Raw genomic sequence first — 25,329 nt, 5'->3', positions numbered from 1 at the left:
ATGTGTTATTGTTAAACTTTTAATTGTTATTGGTTTAACTCTAAAAGCTTTTTAATAAAATTGCAAAAAATATATTTACAAGGTAGATGTAAGCAACATATAACTCTTAAGAGGTCAGTATAACGCTTATGAAATTATATGTAACTGTGTTTTAGTAATGACAAATTTGGGGAGAGGACAAATACTCTAAAATTTTCTGAAAATACATTATGAGATTTAACTGCACAGTTACTAGAAATGTGTACCTTGGATATTATATAATTTGCATACATACAAAATCTGTGGGAAAAAAACTTTTTTTTTTCCGAGATGTTTCCAATATGGCCCATATGTATAAATCGTGTAAATGCAACGTTTCCACTCTATTGTAGACAGGTTAAACAGGTTCTCTACAAGCAACGTTTGTTTTTAAGAGATTGAAATTCATACTCAGTTTGGCATCAGAGCTGTATTACTGATTCAAATGAATGTGCATCTTTGTTTGGTCTAAGAGCGAACTGGGTGTTACATGTGAGGTTCATGGGAGAGTTTTTTTTGCCCTCGAAAAAAGGAAAAATGCAAACAACATTCTCTTCCTGAGCTTCAGCGGATATCTGTTTCCCACACAGGATGTCATTCCCACCCTGAAGCCCCTGTTTTCCCTGCACCTACTTCATGGTCGTTCCCGCACAGGGCCTGGCTGTGTGCTGCGGTCACAGAACATTACATTGTGCTCTTTTGATTTCCTCATATCCAGTTATACCTTACATAACATCCTCAGATGGAATCATTTAAATATTTAAATGTCAGTTTAAGACACAGAGACAAAACTCTCTCAGTTTTACAGGTCTGAGAGAGTCTGAGTTCATTTGACTAAATGATCCATCAGCAAAATACAACGCCTGTTTGCTGTGAAGTACAAATAGTGGGACATTTAAATCTATGCAAATGAAGTGAAATATCAGAGGTTGCTTTTGTTTCACAGCTGTTTTTGCATGATTCTTCAGAAAGCCTTAAAACACATTGCACTTGAGATGGAGTTCATGACACGGAAGACCTCAGCTTAGCTGGAAAATAGTCTGACTAATACTGGCTGACACGTGGTGTCCGCAAAACAGGCGAGTTCCTGTACAGTCACTGTAGTAACCTGGGATTCTCTACCCTAATGCTGACATCATTCTTGCATATGAAGCTCAGAATATTGCATATTACCTCATTAGGTCTAATTTCAAGTCTCTTATATTCAGGTTTCCAGGTCTCTTATATTCAGTAGAACTTATTATAAGAAATATATATACATCAGTGAAGAATAAATACATTCTGTGAATTATAAAAAATGTTTCAATTGTGTAATATAATCAAGTTATATAATATTAATCATATTATGTCATTACAAAGAAATTAATTCATGCTTTTATCTTTCCCTTATGCTTTTCACCTAACACCAATACATTAGAAATAGGATTTAAAATGCGTTCTGTCGGATTTTTATATTAATATTTTAATCTAATGTCATTCTTCCAACATACATTCGAGGGATTTCCATATGACTTATTAAGACTAGGTAAAGAACAGGATGCAATAGTATCAGTCATATATTCATAGATTATGGTGATGGGCGGAGCCTCTATTCGTTGGCTAAATGAAGCTGTTTCTTCACACTAGTCTCTCTATGGATGAAGGCGAATGGGAGCTGGCGGGGAGCGGTCTGCATATTCATTTATTTCACCAGGATTTATGTCCATCTATGCAGCAATTTATGGATTATGCGAATGACATTTAGAGCAGCCCCTGAACCGGGTTACGATGAGCTCAGTGTGTATCCTAATATGATTTAATTTTGTGTTTCACAGACCGGTGTTATATTATTAGGGTAGTAATCTAAGACTAGGACGTTATTTACTTCAAGTCCCCTCGCAGAATGAACATGGATGAAGACAACCGAGGTAAGGTTTCTGTTTTATTCGTAAGCACAAGCAGCTGTCAGTCTCGGTTTTTGTCCTAAAATGTAGTGAGCTGCCTACCTAGACGGCATTTCTGAGCGTAACAGGCGCGCTTTGATGCCCAACACTAGATAGACAGCTCATTAAATTTCGCCACTTTGAAGGATATTTAATTATTCATCATCACTAAACGGGGAAGAAAAAAGTTAACTTTAATAGAATATTTTCTACTACTCCTACTTTTATTATTATTAGTGATTGGAAAAGAATAAATACTTTAAATTTACACTTTAACATTCTGCTATTACCTGTATAAAAGGTGTTTCGTTTTTACGTGAAATGGCTTGTAGTGTTCTTGTGTTGTCACTGTGTTTTTAATGAGAATTTCAACATCTCTTCTTCAGTCTTATTGCCGGAGCCGTTCATATGGCTGTTCATATGTAGGTCGTCAGTTTGTTTGATGTGGAGATCCTTTGAAGTAGCTCGGGAGATGTTTATGAGTACAGTTGTGGTGCCAAGAGGGATCATGAGGCGTTTAATTAGTCAAGTGCTCATATTTTTTATAGAGCACTGTATAAATTACCAGTTTATTAATTAGAAAATAATACTTCTAGAACTGAACTGTATCAGTTGAGTGCCATACTGCACTCTACTGTAGTGCTGACATTCAGTTGGGAGAGTAATGCTGCTTTATACAAACAACTGACGTTTTCAAAAAGCTAGTTATTTTGTATATATCTTTTAAAAAAATAGTTCCAAAAGAATCTACCACAATGAGTGTTGCTTGTCACGAAGAAACTCTTCCAGAGTGAAAGCTGGAATGGAGTAGCATAAATGAGTCGAGCGGAAAGAGAGATTTTGGCACGTTAGTACAGTACGCTCCATTTATAAACATTTAACACATATCCGAAATCGCCCCCTATATTCACTCAACTAATATAAGTGAATGAAAACGCTTGAGCGAATGTGCTCCACATGCCATCTTCTGGCAAGATCCTTAGTACATGGGTTCATGTACCCAACCCGGTTCCTGGAGCCCCCATAGCACTGCACATTTGAATGTCTCTTTTGTCTGAAACATTCATTTCGGATTTTGGAATCTCTACTGATGAACTGATAACCTGAATCAGGTGTGTTAGATAAATGAGACATGCAAGCTGTGCAGTGTTGGATGGGCTCCAGCAACATGGTTGGGAACCACTGCCCTAGCATAGGGGTGTCCCAACCTGTTCCTGGAGGGTCCTAATTAAACACACCGCAATCAGTTAGTCAAGGCCTACATCTGAAAACCTAGGTAGCTGATTTGTTGCCTCGCTGCCTTAACCGGCAGCACAAAGGTACCTCACGAAACTGATTTCGGACATGCTTCTGAGCCAGGGTAACAGTTTAATAAACTACAACAAAATAGAATGAGCTTTGGTGGTAACTAAGCTAATATTTAATTACTATAATACCGATTTCTCGCTAGAAATGACATCAAAAGTGCAAAAACATATTTACACACAAACTGACCACCAAATGCAACTTTCAGATGCCATCTTTATTTTTTTGGTCAACCATCATGGAATGGAACGCACAGGATTGTGGTATTTCATAGGCAGCGAAGGATACATCTATTCTGCCTTCAACAATCGACCAAATGAACGTATCTCAGGAGGCAGGAAGTGATGCTAACATTGGAGTCAAACGTACCTTGATGCCTTCCTACCTGGAAATGTATCCTCCAAAGGCAGCGTTTTCCAGTTTTTGGATACAGCCAAGGTCTTCAGAATCATTTCAGACTCACTAGACTTCCAGGCAAGTGTTTAGAAGGTGGCTAAAGCTAAACTCTGCAGGATGTTGGCACTTCAGCAGGATTGGACACCACTGAGTCAGCAGCTAGTTGAGTGTACAGTGGTACAGTATGTACTTATTGAGGTGCTTTGTGAGATTGACTGAATACACTTGATGATGTCCACTATGATTTTGTACAACACTACGACTGGCTGCCCCTTTAAACAGTGTACTATAAAGTTACTTAGACTTTTTAAGATATTCGTGTATTTTCATTTTAGAATAGTAACAAGTAACTGTTGTAGTGTGTGGTTTCCATAGTAATTTTCAAGGGACTGGAAGATTGTGTTTATTTCTTCTATTTCAATATTAAATTTAACACCTTAACAGTACACTGTTTACAGCCATCTGGTCTATGGGTTATTGTGTTGACTATTTTGGAAAGATAACAAAACTTGATAGAACTTGATTTTTGGACAAGCACCAGTGGGCTTTAAGATGAGATCTTTTGAGATATTTTTTCCGCAGTGATTCTGCTTTTAGTTACTATATACGGGATCATCTAAATAGACAGTGGAGATAATGGTAGTGATTTAGGTGGCTGAGAGTTGTTTAGGTATATCAGTGTTGAAAAAACAACAGAAACAGAAACCAGACCTAAAAGCCAGACATCTCAAGCACTTTTGAGCCAGTTTCACTACTGTGTTGATTTACAGCCGTAATCACTTTATCTGACAAAGACCAATTGTAAATGTCTACAAGCACAAGAAAGCACAGAGTTGTAGAGGTACCATTAGCTCAGTAGGTCTTTCCAGTTCCTCTTGTATCATGATCCTGAAAACTTCAAAGCCTTGGACTCAATGGCTATTTGTCTTATCTCACCGTGGGAAAAACCAAATGGAAAACCATTTTCCCCTTCGTTTCTGTGGCAGATGGTTGACTGCAACGAAAGACTGATAGGACGTCAAGGACAGCCCTCTTAACAGTCTCTATCAGAACCAGAAATTTATGGCCTTTTTACATTTTTTTAATCAGTGCTTTTTCCTAAGCGAAGGTCCAACAAAGAGGTAGACTTTCTTAGACTGATTAAAGGAGAGATCTGGCACTCATTAATATTGTCTGCATCTGATGCCACCGGTGTCTGGTCCAGTCTCTCCTGAGGAGCCGTCTGGCACCAGGCATGACACAGGCAGTGGTCAAAACCTCATCAGTAGTGTGACTGCACTAGCAGAGATCTGAAGGACACCGTGCCTGGCAAATCTGCTTAAGGTCAAGACAATGTCAGCCATGTTATTATATCAAAAACATTGTAGTGTTTTCATTTCACTGCTGTGTAATATCCGTTCTGATTATAGATCTGAGACATAACGAGCACCATTTTGATGTTTATGTCTGCTGCCGATTGAGATTTGATATGAGGTTTAATCTGTGAATATTACAGGCTTTAAGATGATGTCAAACATTTATCATGTGAACGCATCCTTATTGTGAGTAGATGAGACGGGACAGTGAGAGAGAGCATGTTTGTGTGGTGTAAGTGTCACATATGGAATTGATTTGAGGAAAGTCTGGAGGGTCTTCCAAGATATTTTATGAGATTTAGCACCAGTTGAATAGTGTTGAAATGAGTTGGGTGGTGAATTACTGTCATTGAATGCAAATATTTTCATACTTTTTTAAAAAATGTGAAAGGGAAATTTAAAACCCAAATAGGTTTTTGATGGGGTTGTCAAAACATTTTGTCCCAGCAGGAGATATAAAAACAAACAGTCACTAGTACAAAGGACCCTTGTCCAGTTTTCCACCCACTGAGTCAGAACCGTCCCAGAGCCCCATCTCTTTCATGTCAGGAATGCAGTACTCAGCAGCAGTGCATTCTTGGGCATTACTTCTTTATCATTTGCAGGTTTTCTAAAGACAGAGACATTAAAGGGGATGTGGGTATTACGTAAGCTAGATTTGATATAAGATAGAGTTCATCACTAGCACATAGTTTGAATCATGTTTGGGTCGTTCTATGGAAATGTCCATTTTTCTGTCCCTAGCATTTACAGAAATATTACACTTCACATTACAGTTTCTTTATGTTTTAAAATAAAACAATATGTTATTTGAAGGCAAGGTAAAAAGGGTGTTTTTTACACTACCATTGAGAATTTTTAACCAAAGTATATTATAGACTTTTCATTAAGACCCTAAAGAATCATATCAACTTGTGGAAAATGGGCATCCGATGACCCCTTTAACAAAATTGTTTATTTTGAAACAAAAATCACACTGATGACATCACTTGACTTCCTTCTTCCTATTTTGTGAAGATCTATGAAAAAAGGCCCATGTTAAGTCCGCTATCTTTTTCAGTTATCAAAAATGTTCTTATTTATCTCATGATTTCATATGGAGCTTTCAGTTGAAGTCACTGGTATGACCTACTTTATTGTTAGGGAACTGTAAAAAAAAAAAAAACACTAGAATACAAATGGATTAAACTACTTAATTTAGTGAGTATACCATGACTGACAACATGTGGTTTAATACCTTGCAGCAGCTATTTTGTAGAATGCATTTCTCATGAAAATTGTCAGTGGTGTTACCTTTCTTATGGGTAACAACAGTGAAGATCTGTATATCAGGTGTCATGTATGTCACTGGTGATTCATTGTCACTGGTGTTACTGTTTTTTTTTCTGTCACATTAAATAAATAAAACATAATTCTGCAACTCTGACTACATGTGCTGAAAAAAATCGAGAAATAATATTTCATAAAAACCTAATTTCACAAAAAAGTAAAATAAAATAATAATTAAGCTGTCATTTATATGTATTCATAAAGTCTAATAATGTGTTCTAAGTTAAAATGTTAGAAAAATAAATTAATTTTAAGACATCTTATACCAAAAGTGGACATTTCTGTAGAATGACCCATTTAATGATTAAATTGTTTCGTTTGTTGAATCACAGAGCTTTTTATGTTGTATTTATGTTGTTAGGAATATCAATATTCGTGTATTTTCACCTATATGTTGAAGATATGCTTAAAAATAAAACATAAATATATATAAGCATAACTTTATTATTTTTACATAGTTGAAAATGTCTTTTATTTTTAAACATTTTATACAATTATTTTTTATATTTTTTATACACTACTGTTAGGGTGGGTAAAGATTTTAATGTTTCTGACAAAGGCTGCATTTATTTTATTGGAAGTACAGTAAAAACAGTAACATTATGAAATTTCAATTTTAATTTTTTTTTTCTATTTTAATATATTTAACAGCAGTAACAACAGTCTTCAGTGTGATCCTTCACATGGTCCTGTAGAAATCATTCTAATATGCTCATTAGGTGTTCAAAAATCATTTGTTATTATTATCAATATTGAATAGTTTTGTGTAAACCCTGATACATTTTGTTCAGGATTTTTAATGAATAGAATGTTTTGAAACAGAATTTAATGCATTCTTGCTGAATACGAATATTTAAAAAATCTCACTCACTTTTAAACTTTTATTAAAAGGTGACCCCTTTTTTTAATCCTTACAATAAAGGTCCAGGTTTGTTGGTTTCACGATAGTGGACTGTTACCTTCATCTGATCAAGGCTCACCCCCAAACTGGGAATATAGAAGCAGGAGTTGTGGTGTGTTGGGGTATATCCCAATTGTTTCTTTCCTACGTCATCTAATACTATTAGTTGCTAAATACACACATTCAGGGGGGCTTTAAGAGGATAAAGACAATCACACATTGATCAGAAAGCAACTTTTTTTTTCTCTTCTGAATAGAGATAAGCTCTCTGCCCACTCCATCTGTCTTACTGGTTAACAGTAACACAAGTATCCTTCTTTCTGGAGGATATTAAGTGTACCATTGTCAAAAACTGTTAAGAAAAAATTATATTCCAAAGCTTGGTACTACATATCTTATTTTCAGCAGTATTATTGTAATATAGTCATTATCACGTTGACATATACATTAACTCAGCACAGAATATGTGTAATGGACCAACATATGTAACCCACAGAAACATAGATGTTTAATGCACTTTTATCATGTTTGGATAGGTTAGCTGTGTGGTGGGCCCTGGTCTGAGTGTGTGGTTAATATCAGTGGGTAAGCCTATGGTTTTAGAGCAGCTGGCGGGTTGTGCAGCTATTGAGAAAAAAGGATAAGATATAGTTAGAGGGATTGAGGCCAGTATGTAGATTAAAAAGGGGACTGAGACCAGGATGCAGTGTTTGCTACAAAACCGGTTAATATTTGTATTCACACCCAGAATGTCAACATGAATCCACCTCATTTTTTCAACAAACTTATGTGATATTCAGTTGTCTAATTTAGGCTATACAGAATTTAAAGACACTTTTGACCACAAGCAGTAATAGTTTCTAAGCAAAGTGTCACTTATGTTGATGGAACGGAGGTTTTGAATTGACAGTTTTCCATGCGGTCAGCATTCCTGTTTTCCCACAAGACTAGGTGCAGGGTGGTGATGTCATCACTAGCCACGGATGTTTTTAGTGTTTCTTATTATTCCTTTTTCCAAACATTCAGCATTACGGTTTATATGAGTAATATGGAAAGTGGTAGTGCCTTCCAGTCAGTGCAATGTCTTGATAAAGACAAACTAATTTTCACAATGAGCCTCAGGCTTCAGTGTGGCTTAATTTCACGAGAAGGGAATTTACTTCTGTTGCAATGATTTTTGCCAATTCCACAGGCAAGTTAGAGGCATGGAATGTTCATATCTTGAAGGAATATTCTATTTTTACTCCATTTCTTCCATACTAGTTACATTTGACCATACCCAGAGCCTGTTGCGTAATGAACAAATGGCTGCTCATTAAGATTTAGTATGGCTTTTATATAATAATAAAAGATTGAAAAAAACACTGCACTCAATATAAAAGCTCAGAATGGCTGCAATGAATCACCCTATAATGTTATTGTTAAGGTTGAACCCTGAATCAATAGACTCATTCTCAACTTCCCCTCCATTGTCATGAGGGAGAACCAGACAACCGCAGGAAATTCCCCCCTGCCCCTCTTATTAGCCTGTCTCTTGCCTAATCCTGGAGCGCCTTAGGTGCAATTACATAATTTACTCATATTGTCCACATTTACTGAGGTGCAACTGAGGTCTGCATCCAAAACATTCTCTCGTACTTGCGAAAGTTTAAAAAAAGATAGCCAGTTCAGGAAATTATGTTCCATTGTGAAACCTTTACAAATGAGTTATATAACACTCACAGAGCAGTTGTGTGTGATGCTCAGTACATGTTTAACCTTTTGTGTTTCGGCGGGCACCTTAATGTTGTAAAGTTAGATTAGCTTATTTAGATGCAGGATGACTTTCATTATGGAAGGTCAAGTCAAGAACATCTGAAATCATACCGTGCTCTGGATTTTTTGTCTTACACAGCACTTTGGGATTTGAGTCAGGAATATAACTGTTTTAACAAAAGATAAAGTATACAGCTTATTTGGATGTCTTGTAGAATCTCTTTTTTCTTGATTGTTGTTATTATTATTAGATTATTATTATTTTAATGTCACATTTGTTTCTCAACAGTGCCTGAAGATCTCTCACTTGAAGAGAGAGATGAGCTGTCCAACATCAGACGGAGGAAAAAAGAGCTGCTAGATGACATTGAGGTATCAGCTTTAATGTAGTTGTTATCTTTTTAAAGTCATTAAGGTTCCTGAGTGATTGATTTATTATGTCACCCTTCACTACAAGTTCCACTTAATGGGGGCTGAATGTCATTTGTGACCCTGGACCACAAAACCAGTCAAAAGTAGCATGGGTGTATTTGTTGCAATAGCCAACAATACATTGTATGGGTCAAAATGATTGTGTTTTCTTTTATGCCAAAAATCATTAGGATATTAAATCAGTAGGATAGTAAATATCATGTTCAATAAAGATATTTTGTAAATTTCCTACCATAAATATATCAAAACATTATTGATTAGTAATATGCATTGCTAAGAACTTTATTTGGACAACTTTAAAGGTGATTTTCTCAATATTTAGATTTTTTTGCACCTTTAGATTCCAGATTTTCAAATAGTCGTATCTCAGCCAAATATTGTCCTATCCTAACAAACCATACATGAATGGAAAGCTTATTTATTTTAAAAAAATTAACCCTTATGACTTGTTTTGTGGTCCAGGGTCACATTCATTGCAATGTATTTTATTATACACTGCATTCATTTAAAAAATATTAAGATTTATTTTAATGAATTTGAATAACGTAACCATTTTTAACCATCAACTTTGATTAACTTAGCTATTGTTTCTCTAATTCTTGCAGCGGTTGAAGTTCGAGATCTCAGAAGTCATGACAGAGATTGAACATTTAACGTGTGTCAGAGAGACGTACGTTTCTTTTTGTTTTTACAGATTACAACGCTTTGAGACAAGATAGTATTAGTCCATATTTGTTATTTTAAAACAGAACTTTATTGTTTTTCACCACATTACAGCAAAAGCACTCAGAGGAACAAGCAGATTGCTGTTGGAAGAAAAAAATTCAATATGGATCCTAAAAAGGTATTATTGTTGCTATTTCTTTATTCACCTTACCATATCGTCGCCTTAGAATTATAAGGTTCTATCTGCATATCTGAGCACTTTTGAGATATTGAACTTAAAAGTTTTTGCAGCTTGAGCAAACATCATGAAGTGGTTAACACCTTAAACTTCTTTGCAGGGAATCCAATTTCTTTTGGAGAATGATCTTCTGCAGCATACACCTGAGGACATCGCACAGTTCCTCTATAAAGGAGAAGGCTTAAACAAAACTGTCATAGGAGATTATTTAGGGGAACGGTAAGTCACTATCTGCCTTGCTATCTGTGCAGAATATATGTGTGTTGTCAGATAAGGCCATTCCATAAAAGATCCTGCTCTCTCAGGAAATGACTTCCCCTTTTGTAACAGCTGAAAATGACCACAAGTTTTCAAAACAATATTTAGTATCACCCAGGCAGAATCAAGGCGCCTTATCTTGCCCTTACGGCCATCTGTTAATACAGAATTAGATATAAAACATTATTATTGCCACCCAGTGCTACACCTGTCAATATCAAGACAAATGAATGTGCAATTGTAGTCTGCAGCAGTTTAAGTTGCTCAGCATTGAGGCAGGTTTACAAAAAAAAGAGACTAAGCTTTATCTACAGTGTAATAGTTGTTAGATATAAAAATAGCCCTGTCTACGTAGGCATTCTGTCCAAGTTGATAACTGTAGTCTTGGCTATGCTCTAGCCTGAAGATCAGTACAGTCATCGATTTCATTCTCTACTAGAAAGTGTGGTTATAAACTATACATAGCAATTACTGTTAATTGTATTTACGAGGAAGAGCTGGAAGCTATAATTATTGCGTCTCTGATTAAAAGTGTTCGGAGACGTGGTTCTGTCTTAGCTTGTGTAATCAGGCATATGCTGTAGTAGATCGCTTCATTGCACTTTATGCTCTGCTTTTTTAAGACCCTTGCATGTATTCAAATGATGATTTTTATATCCATACACCACACATGGTCTTATGTGATTGTTCTTCTGTGCATTTCTTTATTTGGTTCTTTGTTGTAGAAAACTGGTTTATACTGTCTTTTGATTGACCTCTGCTAAAATGAGTGCATGTATCTCTGGAGATGGAGCTTAGAACGAATGAGGAAATAGCTATTGCTGATTAAACCTTTTTCTCGTTATTTTTAGAGATGACTTCAACATTAAGGTTTTGCAGGCGTTTGTGGAGCTTCATGAGTTTGCTGATCTCAACCTGGTGCAAGCATTGAGGTGAGATAGCTGTTTTCTCCAGCAATATCGCACATATTTTTGAGTAGTTTTTAAGGCTTGATTGTTAATCTACATGCATATATCATGTAAAATCTCCTAAATTATTGACACAATAAATTTAATATTATTAGTGAAAAGTTGATTCTCAAATGTCTGTGATTTTAGGTAAATTCTGTTTGTATATGACTGAGTTATTTTGTACAATTAAAAGACTGTATACGGGTCATTCCACGAAATCTGTGCCTGTTGAGTCCCTAAGAAATAATCAAACATAGATTTAATATAACAACAAAAAATGTGCAATTTAAAAACATACCAATACTATGTATGCTTTCATCAATATTACATAAGTCAATTAAATATTATTTTAAATTATTTAAATAGCATTCATGCTGGTAAGTGTAAGTTTTTTGGTTTTTCAGCAGGACTTTTAATTTGCAAAATGAAGGCACAATGATATAAATATCACATTTGCATATTTTTCTAAATATAGTCTCATTGTTAAGCAATGTTTTTGGCATAAGTATGCATTTTTCTATAAAATATAAATCATTTCATTGTTGTCCCCTGATCTCATGTTAGCCCTGTTACCCTCATCCAAAAACCCTTGTAAAATAATGTACGTTCAAGTGACATCACTTCTAGGAGGTTACATCATTTCTCAAACAGGATTCCAACACTTAAAACACAAGCATGTTTCTCTCACTCCTCTATAATGTTCTATTTTTGATGAATTATGAGGCTTGGCTAAGGGGGGCCATCATGAAATGTCAATCCTGTTACCATTTCTAAAATATAAATGTAAACAATTATTTCTTACATTTAATATAATCAGTATCTACAAGTAAAATCCTTTCAAAGTGGACAATATGTGTTTTTGTGAACTGGACTATTAGCTAGCAATTAGCAAATTTATTTAAAATTGTCAATCCTGTTACAGTCAATCCGTTTTTAGAGCAGTGGTTTTTAAACCGGTCCTGCGAGCACCCCCAGCACTGCACATTTTGTAGGTCTCTCCTATTTGACACACCCATTTCAGGTCTTGCGGTCTCTACCAATGAGGGAGACACAGAAAACGTGCAGTGTTGGGGGTGCTCACAGGACCGGTTTGAAAACCAGTGTTTTAGAGTAACAGGTTTTGACATGTGAGTAAAAGGGATGACATTGATTAGGTGTGACCTGTTTTTTTAAGATTGTCTGTGTAAAATGTAAACATTTTAAAGGTCACCCTCATTATATTATTGAGCTAATGCCTATATCATTCAGTGACATACGAGTTCTAATTAAACTATAGTATCTAGTAACGCTTGTGTCGGTAACAGGGTTGACAAAAATACAAAACATGAGGTAGAAAAATAGTCATAAAATAATAAATTACATTAGAATGAGATGGCACAATACAATTTCTTGTCATTTTAAGGTGTCTTCATTACATGGATATTTCAAATATTAATTAAACTTATTTTACTTGTCAATTTTTCCAAGTGGAAAAGGCACCGATTTGGTGGAATGACCCATACAGCCAGACAGCTCAAGTAGCAAAAAAACATGTTACTGCACTAGCTTTAGCAAAGCTACTGCTCACTGAACAAAACATCATGCCTCACAGTGTAGCAATCCATAACCATAAGCGCTACTCTTCTCCACAGTGGTAACGATAGAAACTTCAACATAACAAATGTCAAACATAACTGAATATTAAACATTAATAGATGTTTCCCGTTACTCAAAAACACATAAAGTTGCACTTATTTTATTATTTACTCTCCTTATCCAACCATATGCAAAGCATACTGGGAAATAACAATCACTATGAAAATAAAACTGCTACAATTAGGTAATTCTCTTAAATTAAATATTTAATATATTAATTAATTAAATATTTATTTATTTTGTTTATTTTTTCAGTTTAATTAGTTCCTCAATTCAAGCCTCAAAACTGCTCAAGTTTTCTTAAAAAATGAGGAAAACATAAAACACTGAACCACAATTTCTTTAATAAAATATACACACTATTTTAAATTATCACCTTAATTTTTTTAATGAAAAAGGCCCATGATTTATTTTTTACAGTGAAACTGTATGTTCTAAATATGGAAATAGAAATATAAGAAATGTCATCATTTAAGCTCTAGTATGTGTATATATAGAACTTCATTTTTGCCCAGCTACCGAAAAATGAATCTTTTGCTGACATTCCCATTTTAGCAAAGTTATGAAAATGTTATGTCTTAATTTTCTCTAAATAAAAAATACTAATACTTTAAATTAATGTTCCATTAAAGGAGAAGTCCACTTCCAAAACAAAGATTTGCATATAATGTACTCACCTAATTGTCATCCAAGATGTTCATGTCTTTCTTTCTTTAGTCGTAAAGAAATTATGTTTTTTGAGGAAATCATTTCAGCATTTTTCTTCATATAATGGACTGATATGGTGCCCCGAATTTGAACTTCAAAAATGCAGTTTAAATGCGGCTTCAAACGATCCCAAATGTGGTTGTAAATGATCCCAGCTGAGAAAGAAGGGCCTTATCTAGCATAACGATCTGTTATTTTCATAAAAATAATACAATTTATATACTTTTTAATGTCAAACGCTCGACTTGTCTCACTCTGCCTAAACTGTTTTTGTTCCGGGTCATGACAGTTAGCATATGTCAAAAAACGCTATCTCATGTTCTCCCTCAACTTCAAAATCGTCCTATAATCGTCCCGCTGTTTTACCTTTTTTGTTAAGAGAGTTTGATCTTCTTTGCATGTTTACTTTGCAAAGACTGGGTCGGTACTTCTGCAGCGATGTAGGGTGATTTTGAAATGATTTTTGAAGTTGAGGGAGAAAATACGATTGGAGTTTTTCGACATACCCTAACTGTCTTGAGCCAGAATACGCAGAGTTCAGGGAGAGCAAAGCAAGACGAGCGTTTGAGAATAAAAAGTATTGTATTAAATAAACAGTATTTTTTTATGAAAATAACTGATTGTTTCACTAGACAAGACCCTTCCTCCTTGGCTGGGATTGTTTACAACCGCATTTGGGATTATTTGAAGCCGCGTTTAAACTGCATTTTGGAAGTTCAAAACTGGGGCATCATATCAGTCCATTATATGAAGAAAAAATGCTAAAATGTTTTCCTCAAAAAACATAATTTCTTTACGACTGAAAAAAAAAGACATGAACATCTTGGATGACAGTGGGGTGAGTACATTATATGTGAATATTTGTTTTGGAAGTGGACTTCTCCTTTAACAGGAGAAATGATCATTCATAACTTTGAGAGAACCTTGCCAATTTTGTGAGAGAACCACTTTTTTTTGCTATTCAGAAAAACTATAACAAATTGCATTGTTTAAAATAAAAGTCTTTAAAGAAATTCCTTAAAGAAAACAAAATGTTAATGATTTTAATCCAAATTTGTTTTGTTTGATGCATTGCAAAACAATTATTATTATATAGGACAAAATTCAGTGATTAGAGCATAATGGGTTATGCAAGCCATTCACTGTCCTTGCATCAATGCATCTGTTAAAATAAAATCATACAAACTCACTAATTTCCTCAAATAACCATTATAATTTCAAGTGTCATTCCCATTTCACCCTGGCAGGCAGTTTTTGTGGAGTTTCAGACTTCCTGGTGAAGCACAGAAAATTGATCGAATGATGGAGGCCTTTGCTGCTCGATATTGCCAGTGTAACCCAGGTGTCTTTCAGTCCACAGGTATGACTTTTATCAGTAGTAAACTTGACTTCTATCTGAACCCCTTTTTGTGGCACATCATTGGCCTTAAAGCCTTATTCCCAAATATATTTCATAAATAGCATTAAAACTGTATGATTTGCTTGTTGGGCAGAGTCTTTTGAATTAGAGCACACTTTGAGTATCTGTATAAATTCTGGTCCTCTGAGGGCAGAGGTTTATAACCGCAGGGATATATAGCGGTGTTGCTGGCACTGCACACACTATTAGAGACTGTATAAAATGCACCACCCCAGAAATGTACTAAAGACACTGTGCTAAAACAAAGCGCAAGGGAATGATTATTTATTCATAAACAGAGCCTGCAAATGTCCAAAGCATTAATATCTTTCTTTCAGCATGGAGTCATGCATAAAGATGCAGAAACATTAAAAACCGGTCTGTATCTTGCATCAAACTGCTTTCAGAATTTATCATTTTAAAGTCAACTTATAAAAAATTAAAATGAGTAAGAGTGAATGTTGCATGCATGCACATTTATGTGCATTCTCCATTTCATTTGCCACTCTGGACTTACTGACTGACTGATCCAAGATTTTTCTCTCCACAGACACATGCTATGTTCTCTCATTCTCCGTCATCATGCTTAACACCAGCTTGCACAATCCTAATGTCAGAGACAAGCCCACGGTGGAAAGATTCATATCCATGAATCGAGGAATCAACGAGGGAGGAGATCTACCTGAGGAGCTGCTCAGAGTGAGTCTGTGATAGAGCTGCACACTCCTCATTATGTAATGATAGAATATACATTTGCATATTGTTTTTTTTCTTCACAGAATTTATATGAAAGCATTAAGAATGAGCCTTTCAAAATTCCTGAAGACGATGGGAATGATTTAACTCATACATTCTTTAATCCAGACAGAGAGGGATGGCTGCTAAAACTAGGTTTGTATATCTTTCTATCTGCATGGCTGTCTGTCCATCTGCCATCATTCTTTCATTTAAAACCCACGAGTTTCCCTGATTTCATTATAGATTGGATTTAATGTGGTATTATCCAGCATCTCACTCAGTAACTATTTTACATGATGGCTCATACAGCAGATTTGCTGCTGTGACATCATGCAAAGTAATTAAAGAGCTTTTAAAAGATTTTTTCAGTGTTGATCAGGATTACATAGATAATGCTGTCATTGGCAGACCATTAAAGCTTTTATAGCACTTTGGTTTTTATGAGTTAAGATTCTTTATCCATCAAATGGATTTTGGGCAAATGCTTGTTGGTGTGAAAGAAACTATACTAATTCCATGTCATGCAGTGATTTGTTTACAGTACAAAGGTTCTGCCACTATTTAAGTATTTTTCCGATATTTTCTTTTTTTGTAATTAATCTGTATTTGAATTGCAGGGGGAAGGGTGAAGACCTGGAAGAGGAGGTGGTTCATTCTGACAGATAACTGTCTGTATTATTTTGAATATACAACAGTAAGTTGAACTGCTTGATATGTCCTGTTTGGGCATTAAAGAGATTTACGATAATATAAAATGTGTTAATGAAAAGGTTAAATGAGGTCAGATAGAAAAGGAAGTGAGGGAAAAAAAGAGACATCAGCACTCCTCACAAGCTTCACATTTACAAAGACAAACAAGATCTGAAGAAACGCTCTGTGAAATGACTAAACAAGTACTTTCTTTTCTGTGTTGATGTGTTTCTGAAAGTTTGGTGAAACATTTAGCCACAATTTGGTATTTGTTAGTTTAAAGGGTTTGTTCACTTCTAGAGCAAAAATTTACAGATAATGTACTTCCCCATTGTCATCCAAGATGTTCATGTCTTTCTTTCTTCAGTTTTAAAGAAATGATGTTTCTTTGAGGAAAACATTTCAGGATTTCTCTCCATGTAATGGATTTCTATGGTGCCCCCAAATTTAAACTTCCAAAATGCAGTTTACATGCAGCTTTAAAGGGCTCCAAACAATCCCAGGCAAGAAAAACGGGTCTTATCTAGCATATAAGTATATCTATTTATATACTTTTTAACCTCTAACGCTTGTCTGATCTTGCTCTGTGTGAGCTCTGTTTTTCCGGTCATGACAGTTAGGTTACGTCTAAAAACTCCCAACCCACTTTGAATTTCAAAATCGTCCTACCTTGCTGCACAAGTACTAACCAAGAGTGTACAAAGTGAACGTGCAAAAAAAGATCAAACACCCTTTACAAAAAAAAGGAAAAACAGTGATGTAGGTCAATTTTTAAGTTGGAAGAAAAAATGAGATGGGAGTTTTTAGACGTACCCTAACTGTCATGACTGGGGAAAAAACAGTTCACACAGAGCCAGATAAGACGAGCGCTTAAGGTTAAAAAGTATATACACTCAAATTTTTTTTTTTAGAAAATAATCGTTCCACTAGATAAGACCCTTATTCCTCACTTGGTATTGTTTAGAGCCCTTTGAAGCTGCATTTAAACTGCATTTTGGAAGTTCAAAGTTAGGGGCACCATAGAAGTCCATTACATGGAGAGAAATCCTGACTTTTTTTTTTTTACAACTGAAGAAAGAAAAACATGAACATCTTCATATTTTTGTTCCTGAAGTGAACTAATCCTTTAAGCTTGTATTAGGGGAGGGATATTTTTGTAGCATTTGATTGGATCAATGCAGTGTAAGACGTGTCATCAGTAAGTACGTTGAATGTGAACACATGCTAACAATGAATTTTGTGAGTGTTTATGAGCACACAAGCATATTCATGACCTCAAAGTGAACACACATGGTGTAAAACCCAAAAAACACTCCAGCTACAACCTCCCCGCTGTGTCATCTCATCAGCAAAGTGGAAGGAAAGAATGCATTTTTTCCATAGTTGTGTGCCAGATTTAGATCGAGAGACAGACAGTAGTTGCTTAATGTGCATAGTTAGTTCCCTCACATTTTTGAATACGTTTCCATAAACCCCCACCGACACGTTAAAGGAAACACATTGCAGATTAAGTTTAAGACAAACTGCATTAATAACAAATAAACACAGTGATGGTTAATGGTCTATGACTGATATGTTCACAGGACAAAGAGCCTCGGGGGATCATTCCACTGGAGAATCTTAGTATAAGAGAGGTGGAGGAACCAAGAAAACCAGTATGTTTCTACTTAAGTTCTCAGTTAAATTATATTCTGTAGTCAGACTTTAAGAAGAAGCCTATACTTAGCTATCCTGTGTTAGTCACTATGAAATAAAGAAGTGAAAGTGACCATTTCATGCTTTGACCTTTCAGAATTGCTTTGAGCTCTACAACCCCAGTCATAAGGGGCAGGTAATTAAGGCATGCAAGACGGAGGCTGACGGGAAAGTGGTGGAAGGGAATCACGTGGTGTACAGAATATCCGCACCCACGCCGGAGGAGAAAGAAGAGTGGATCAAATCCATCAAGTAAGGCTTCACCGTGTCAGCCCTCATTATTCTCTTCTCAGATAACCGATGTGTGCTGGTTGTAGGTCATACACACACACCCACAGATGCTCAGAAAGGAACATTGGCTTCTCTTATCATAGAACATCGCCATTGTGCTGATAAGATGAAGGGTTTCCAGTGTTTAGACCTTGACTTTTTTCTATAGTATTCTAACAAAATGTAGTGAGTTTATACGTAAAATTCTTCTTCAAACTCTGCAAACCTCACACTGTAGGGCTGACAATCCATTATAATGGATTCTGAATGACCCACGTTCCTCTGAAGGTTAAATGGTCTTTCCTGAAGATAAATCAGCATTTATCACTGGAGAAAGGGAAGCTAAAGACCACTTAGTGTCTTGCTGTTGGCCATGACGCTGGCTTTGTTTTCCTGCTTGGCCTTTAAACAGACTTGTTTTAAATAAACTTGAATACGTATGTCTTATGTAAGTCTCTGAAGGCCATTTGTGTACAATAGTTGAAAATCTGTGGAACTGTGGGCGTCTATGTAAGTGTCTAGTTAACACATGTCCTCTGACTCAGCTGGAATTGTGGAACTGCTCTGTGGTCAGTTTAGCCTGGTGTTTTACATCAATAGCTGCCTCAGCATGTCCTGTGGGACTGCCAAAAACCCTAAATAAAAGAACCATGTATCGTTTTATAATCAGGTTGAATGCTTCCAGAAAATACTGTTATTGTTTTATATACACTGCCGTTCAAAAGTTTGGGTTCTGTAAGATTTAAATGTCTTTAAAGACGTTTCTTCTCATCAAGTATGCATTTATTTGATTAAAAATACAGAAAAAACAGTAAAATTGTGAAATATTATCACAATTTAAAATAACGGTTTTCTGTTTTAATATTCAGTACAATATAATTCATTCATGTGACGCAAAGCTGAATTTTCAGCATCATTACTCGTCTTCAGTGTCACATGATCCTTCAGAAATCACTCTGATTTATTAACAATATGCTGATTTATTATCAATATTGGAAACAGTTTGTTGGAGCATTGTAAAAAGCATTTATTCAAAATAGAAATATTTTCTAACAAAATAAGTCTTTACCATCACTTTTTATTAATGTAACACATTTTTATGGTGGAAAAAAATGACCAACCACAAACATTTGAACGGTATTACAAAAGATTGCTTTTCTAAACAGGCCTAAATGTTGTTCTTTTTTACATTTTATTCATCAAAGAATCCAGAAAAAAATCACAGTTTCCAAAAAAATATTAAAGGATTAGTTCATGTCCAGAACAATAATGTACTAATAATATACTCACCCCCTTGTCATTCAAGATGTTCATGTCTTTCTTTCTTCAGTCGTAAAGAAATTGTTTTTTGAGAAGAAATTTGAACTTCCAAAATGTAGTTTAAATGCAGCTTCAAAGGGCTCTAAATGATCCCAGCCGAGAAAAAAGTGTCTTATCTAGCGAAATGATCGGTTATTTTTTTTGTAAAAAATGACAATTTATATACTTTTTAACCTGAAATGCTTGTCTTGTCTAGTTCTGTGCCAGCTCTGTTTTTTTCTGGTCATTACAGTTAGGGTACGTCTAAAAACTCCCATCTCATTTTCTCCTCCAACCTTTAAAATCATCCTACATCACTGCAGAAATACCAACCCAGAGTTTACAAAGTGAACATGCAAAGAAGATCAAACACCCTTAACAAAAAAAGGCAGAAACAATGAAGTAGGATGATTTTGAAGTTGGAGGAGAAAATGACACAGGAGTTTTAAGATGTACCCTAACTGTCATGACCAAATGAAACAGTTTACACAAAGCTAGTCAAGATGAGCGTTTGAGGTTAAAAAGTATAGAAATTGTACATTTTAAAAAAAAAAATAACCTAGCGTTTCACTAGTTAAGACCCTTATTTCTCGACTGGTATTGTTTAGAGCCCGTTGAAGCTGCATTTAAACTGCATTTTGGAAGTTCAAATTCGGGGGCACCATAGAAGTCCATTACATGGAGAGAAATCCAGAAATGTTTTCCCCCCAAAAAACAATTTCTTTATGACTGAAGAAAGAAAGACAAGAACATCTTGGGTGACAAGGGGGTGAGTACATTATCTGTAAATATTTGTTCTGGAAGTGAACTAATCCTTTAAGCAGCAAAAACTTTTCCAATATTCATAATAAATCAGCATATTAGAATGATTTCTGAAGGATCACGAAACATTGGAGACTGGATTAACGATGCTGAAAATTCAGCTTTGCATCACAGGAATAAATTATGTTTTAGAGTATATTAAAATACTAAACCAGTATTTTAATTTGCAATAATATTTCATAATATTACTGTTTTTTTCTGTATTTTTGAGCAAATAAATGCAACTTTGATGAGCGTAAGAGACTTTTAAAAAAAAAACAATAAAAATCTTTCTGATCCCAAACTTTTAAACGGTAGTGTAGATGTATATTTTTATGCTTTGTACAACTTCTCTTTCATTGTTGTTAATCCACAGGGCAAGCATTAGCAGGGATCCTTTTTACGACATGTTGGCTACGAGGAAACGACGAGTGGCCACTAAAAAGTGAGCTGTAAAACCTTTGGTTCAGGTTTAATAATTACTCTTCAAGTGGAAGACTTCATGTGAGATCCTGCACACCACAAGAGGTGACAGACAGACAGAGACAAAAGCTCTCTCTGAGGATAAAGAAGGACATGATTTTAAAAATGATGGTGCCTATAGGTCCTGTGGTAATCTAGGGGATGTGTACTAAATATTTCTCTCCGAATGGATTGTATGTGGAAAACAAAGATGGTGATGATGTATTTATATGCTGAATATGAATATGCATTTGCTTTAAGAAAGATGACTGATTTGACTATGCTATAATATTGCCTAATTTTGTGAGGGTCTAATATACAGTGAGTAGCGCCCCCTGCTGCCTACAACAGGAGCCGTCTGCTATCGCAAATTTCCAGGTATAGTTATGTGGAGACGTTCTCAAGTCAAAAGTCCAAATTTAAGCTCTGGAAATGAATAGATGTGGATAAAATGTATGTAAAGTATACCAGAAATCTGGTGACAAAAAATGTCAGATATAGTTTATGAACACAGAAAATAGATCCATATGGCAGGGATTCATGCTGAGTATAATTTTTAGTGCTATGGTATGATATCAAATATTGTGTTAATTGCATCATTAGTTTTAATAGATTTTATTTTCATTTGTGTCATATCATAGTCATCCAAATCAGCAGGACTGGTTACATGAATTGGAAGAGAAAATAATTCATATTATATTTATTATGTTTTTAAGGTCCTTAATAGGCCTAGTGTTATAATATACTGTAAAAATTAATTTCTGAAGTTCTCTTACTATGTTTTTATGGTTTGATGCGTTTTTAAGAATAATGCAGGCTCTTTTATTTGTATTCACCTTTTGATTTAAATGGTTGCTGATATAAGTTAACATATTTTGTTGTATTTATGTAATATTGCCAATGTTATATGAATCTATTGTTTTGTTTTTTTTACTATGTTTGTAAATAACACACACACATATAATCACAAAATGCATAATTATTTTTATTATTTGAACTTTTTTGGAAACTCCATGGATCTAAATCTTATGTATATGCAATTTTTGTATACAGCTAATAAGCTGAAAACTCTTAGGTGAAGGCTGTATGGTTCTGCAAACATGAAACTCATGATTTTTCATAGTTTATTGTAGAGTGTAATGGAAATACTCATAGATACCCTGTTAAAAGATTAATTAATCTGTATGATTCAATTTAAATTAACCACTGTCCACTGTCATCACTGTCCAGTTCCACGTAGGACAGCAATACTAATTATAGCGAAATATACAGAATACAATTTATGACATAAATTCTACAAACAATGAGGCCCACTTTTCTAAGTTCACCTGTTAACATCATAGCGATAAAACTGAACCAAAACTAAAAAGGGTTCATACTGAATACCTGAATAATTTTATGGAAAACTATGGAGTTTTTTAATAATATGTAATATTATATTATAATAGTTAATATAATAAGTAAAATACTGTCGGTTGTATTCTGGTTAACATTTGTGTGGTAAATATGCAGCATGCTCTTAAGACTGTATTTCAGAACTCTATATGTGTCAGTAATAGGAATTCAGATATCTCAGATGAAACATAAACAGGTTTGTCAGTCCTGTCAGTCAAGTCGTTGGCCCTGAACTCATGACCTTAGCAAATGACCTAATAAAACTCTTTTATGTTGAGATTCTGCAAAGATTTGACTTTTGGCAGTTCCATATGGTCAGGCCATCTTCAAATGGGTTGTACAGAATGTCCATATAAACTCCACTAAATTGAAGGCCACGTCTACTTGCGGCACAAGCTCATATGCAATGCTATTTGTAAAGACTCTGTGTACACCAGAGGCCAAGGTAAACAGTAGATGCTGTAATTACACATTTTTTTCTTTTGCAAGCAATATTTAGTGCAGTGTTGCCAACTAATTTTCAGGAAAATATGCTAAAATCAGGTTGATTTGTTGTTTAAAGTTGCTAAATGACATTGTGATGTCATTGGACGATGATATCATTACTTAACCATGATGCAAAATCGTGTCATTGCATAGAAAACACAAAATATGATTCAAAATATGTTTAGATTTGCTCATAAAAATAATATACATTTAATATGTGACCCTGGACCGCAAAACCAGTCATAAGGGTAAGTGAGATTTATACATCATCTGAAAGCTGAATAAACAGGCTTTCCATTGATGTATGGTTTGTTAGGATTAAGAGTTATTTGCCAGAGATTATTTGAAAATCTGAAATCTGAGGGTGAAAAAAAAATCTGAACATTGAGAAAATTGCCTTTAAAGTTGTCCAAATGAAGTTTTTAACAATGCATATTACTAATCAAAAAAGTTTTGATATATTTACGGTAGGAAATTTACAAAATGTTTTCATGGAACATAATCTTTACTTAATATCCTAATGATTTTTGGCATAAAAGAAAAATCAGTAATATTGACACATATAATGTATTTTTGGCTATTGCTACAAATATACCCATTCTACGTAAGTCTGCTTTTGTGGTCCAGGGTCACATATATATTATTAACAGTAATATAAACAGAACATTTTTTTGACTATATTTTTTCAATTTTAAATACAACACTGAATTATTGAACAGTTGCACATTTTTGAACAATTACTAATCTATTTTCTTATTAAAAAATATAAAACTACACATTCAGAACAAGTATAATGTTAAGCAGTGTGTTGGTAGTTGTTTTTCTTAAGTCCATAAGAACACAATATACTGTGTTAATGTGAAAACATTTTCCATATGCATTTTTCACAGGTGTTTTACCTGTATTTTAAATTAGGCTACGGATTGTATTTTGTGTTTTAGGTTTACAGGAGTATCTGTAAACTTAATATATAATGCCCCAATACATCATTATATGCACCTTTTCTGTTTTTCTTACAGTCTACATAGCTGATCAACAATAATAGGAGCAAACTAATAACTATGTGTATCATAAATGAAGAATTATTATTGAACTGCAGCTAGCAAATTGATTCACATGTCATCTCTGTAATGTTAGTGACTTCAACCAACTCTCCATAGACTGATGTGTTGCTTGACTGGCTATCTCAAGAAAGTTTTTTTCTTTGGGTGTATGTCTTATCATTTGATTCACTTTTTAAAAGTTGCTTATAGTTGCCAAATTAACTTTAACCCTTGTGCGACCTTTTGAACATTTTTGTTCTTTTTCAGTTTTGTTTTTTTGATCATTTTGCCTGTGTTATTGCCAGCTGCATAAATTTCGGCACAGGTGTGTATTTTTATTGGAATTTTATTATTTCACCCCCATTTCTTTTAAAAAATCTATTTTGCACTTCTAAAAAACAATTTGTTGAGTCAACTTAAAATAATTTGGCTGCCTTACAATTTTAAGTTCAGTCAACTCAAAAAAAGTGTATTCAACTTGAAATGTTAAATTATACTAAGTGACAACTTAGATATTTGAGCTGAATCAACTTAAAATTTAAGGCAGCTGGGTTACTTACCCATCTGTTAGGTTTAGCAAACACAAATATCTAAGTTGTTACTTAGTACAACTTAACATTTCAAGTTGAATAAACTTATTTTAGTTGACTGAACTTCAAATTTTAAGGCAGCAGGGTAACAAATTATTTTAAGCTGACTCAACTAATTGTTTTTTTATTTTTTACAGTGTAGGTATAAAAAAAAGTTCCTCTCAGGACCTTAAGGACAAAAATGTCCCCATTGAAACCCATTAAAACTGCTATTTTTAATCACAGTGCCATTTAAAATGCAGTTTTTGTTAATAAACTTTCATTCTGTTGGCAATTAAGTTTTTTATTGTCTTTTACTAGATGGAGCCATTTTTTCAGATTTGGCCAATAAAGCAAATACTTGCTTTATTCCTGTTCCAGTAAACATCTTTACTGTTTATAGAGCCAATTGGATAAATAATGCAGCTGTAATTGTGTGGGTGTGTTGGTATGGATGTCAGGGTGTGGTTTGTATGTGTGTCTCAAAAAAAAAAAACGTGTGTGTGTGTGCATGCGTTTGTATTCTTGTAATATTTGAGAGAGAAAAACTCTACTTCAAATAACAAATCCAACCATTGTGTGGAGTTTTGCTGGCATCTAATGAGCCCAAACAA

The 25,329-nt window shown here is 34.6% G+C and overlaps 1 protein-coding gene across 1 annotated transcript; it reads left to right on the top strand.

The window, feature by feature from the left end:
• The first annotated feature begins 1,655 nt into the window (after positions 1-1,655).
• Positions 1,656-22,896, top strand: cyth3a (cytohesin 3a). The gene is made up of 13 exons (XM_051124428.1): positions 1,656-1,925; positions 9,271-9,353; positions 10,019-10,083; positions 10,191-10,257; positions 10,418-10,536; positions 11,427-11,507; positions 15,116-15,228; positions 15,818-15,966; positions 16,047-16,158; positions 16,623-16,699; positions 18,279-18,350; positions 18,488-18,642; positions 21,137-22,896. Exons 1-13 carry the CDS (start codon positions 1,901-1,903, stop codon positions 21,207-21,209), a joined length of 1,191 nt encoding a protein of 396 aa, XP_050980385.1. The 5' UTR covers positions 1,656-1,900; the 3' UTR covers positions 21,210-22,896.
• The last annotated feature ends 2,433 nt before the right edge of the window (positions 22,897-25,329 follow it).

Source organism: Labeo rohita, chromosome 12 (assembly GCF_022985175.1).
Source record: "Labeo rohita strain BAU-BD-2019 chromosome 12, IGBB_LRoh.1.0, whole genome shotgun sequence".
In the NCBI taxonomy this organism is placed as follows: Eukaryota; Metazoa; Chordata; class Actinopteri; order Cypriniformes; family Cyprinidae; genus Labeo; species Labeo rohita.
This window is presented reverse-complemented; position numbering and strand designations above follow the sequence as displayed.

What these genes read in the sequence shown, in the direction of transcription:
- cyth3a (XM_051124428.1), top strand. Translation starts at nt 1,901, where the DNA reads ATGAACATGGATGAAGACAACCGAG. An exon ending in TTAACGTGTGTCAGAGAGAC is followed by an intron (nt 10,084 to 10,190) that starts GTACGTTTCTTT and finishes ACCACATTACAG; the next exon opens with CAAAAGCACTCAGAGGAACA. An exon ending in GGAGATTATTTAGGGGAACG is followed by an intron (nt 10,537 to 11,426) that starts GTAAGTCACTAT and finishes CGTTATTTTTAG; the next exon opens with AGATGACTTCAACATTAAGG.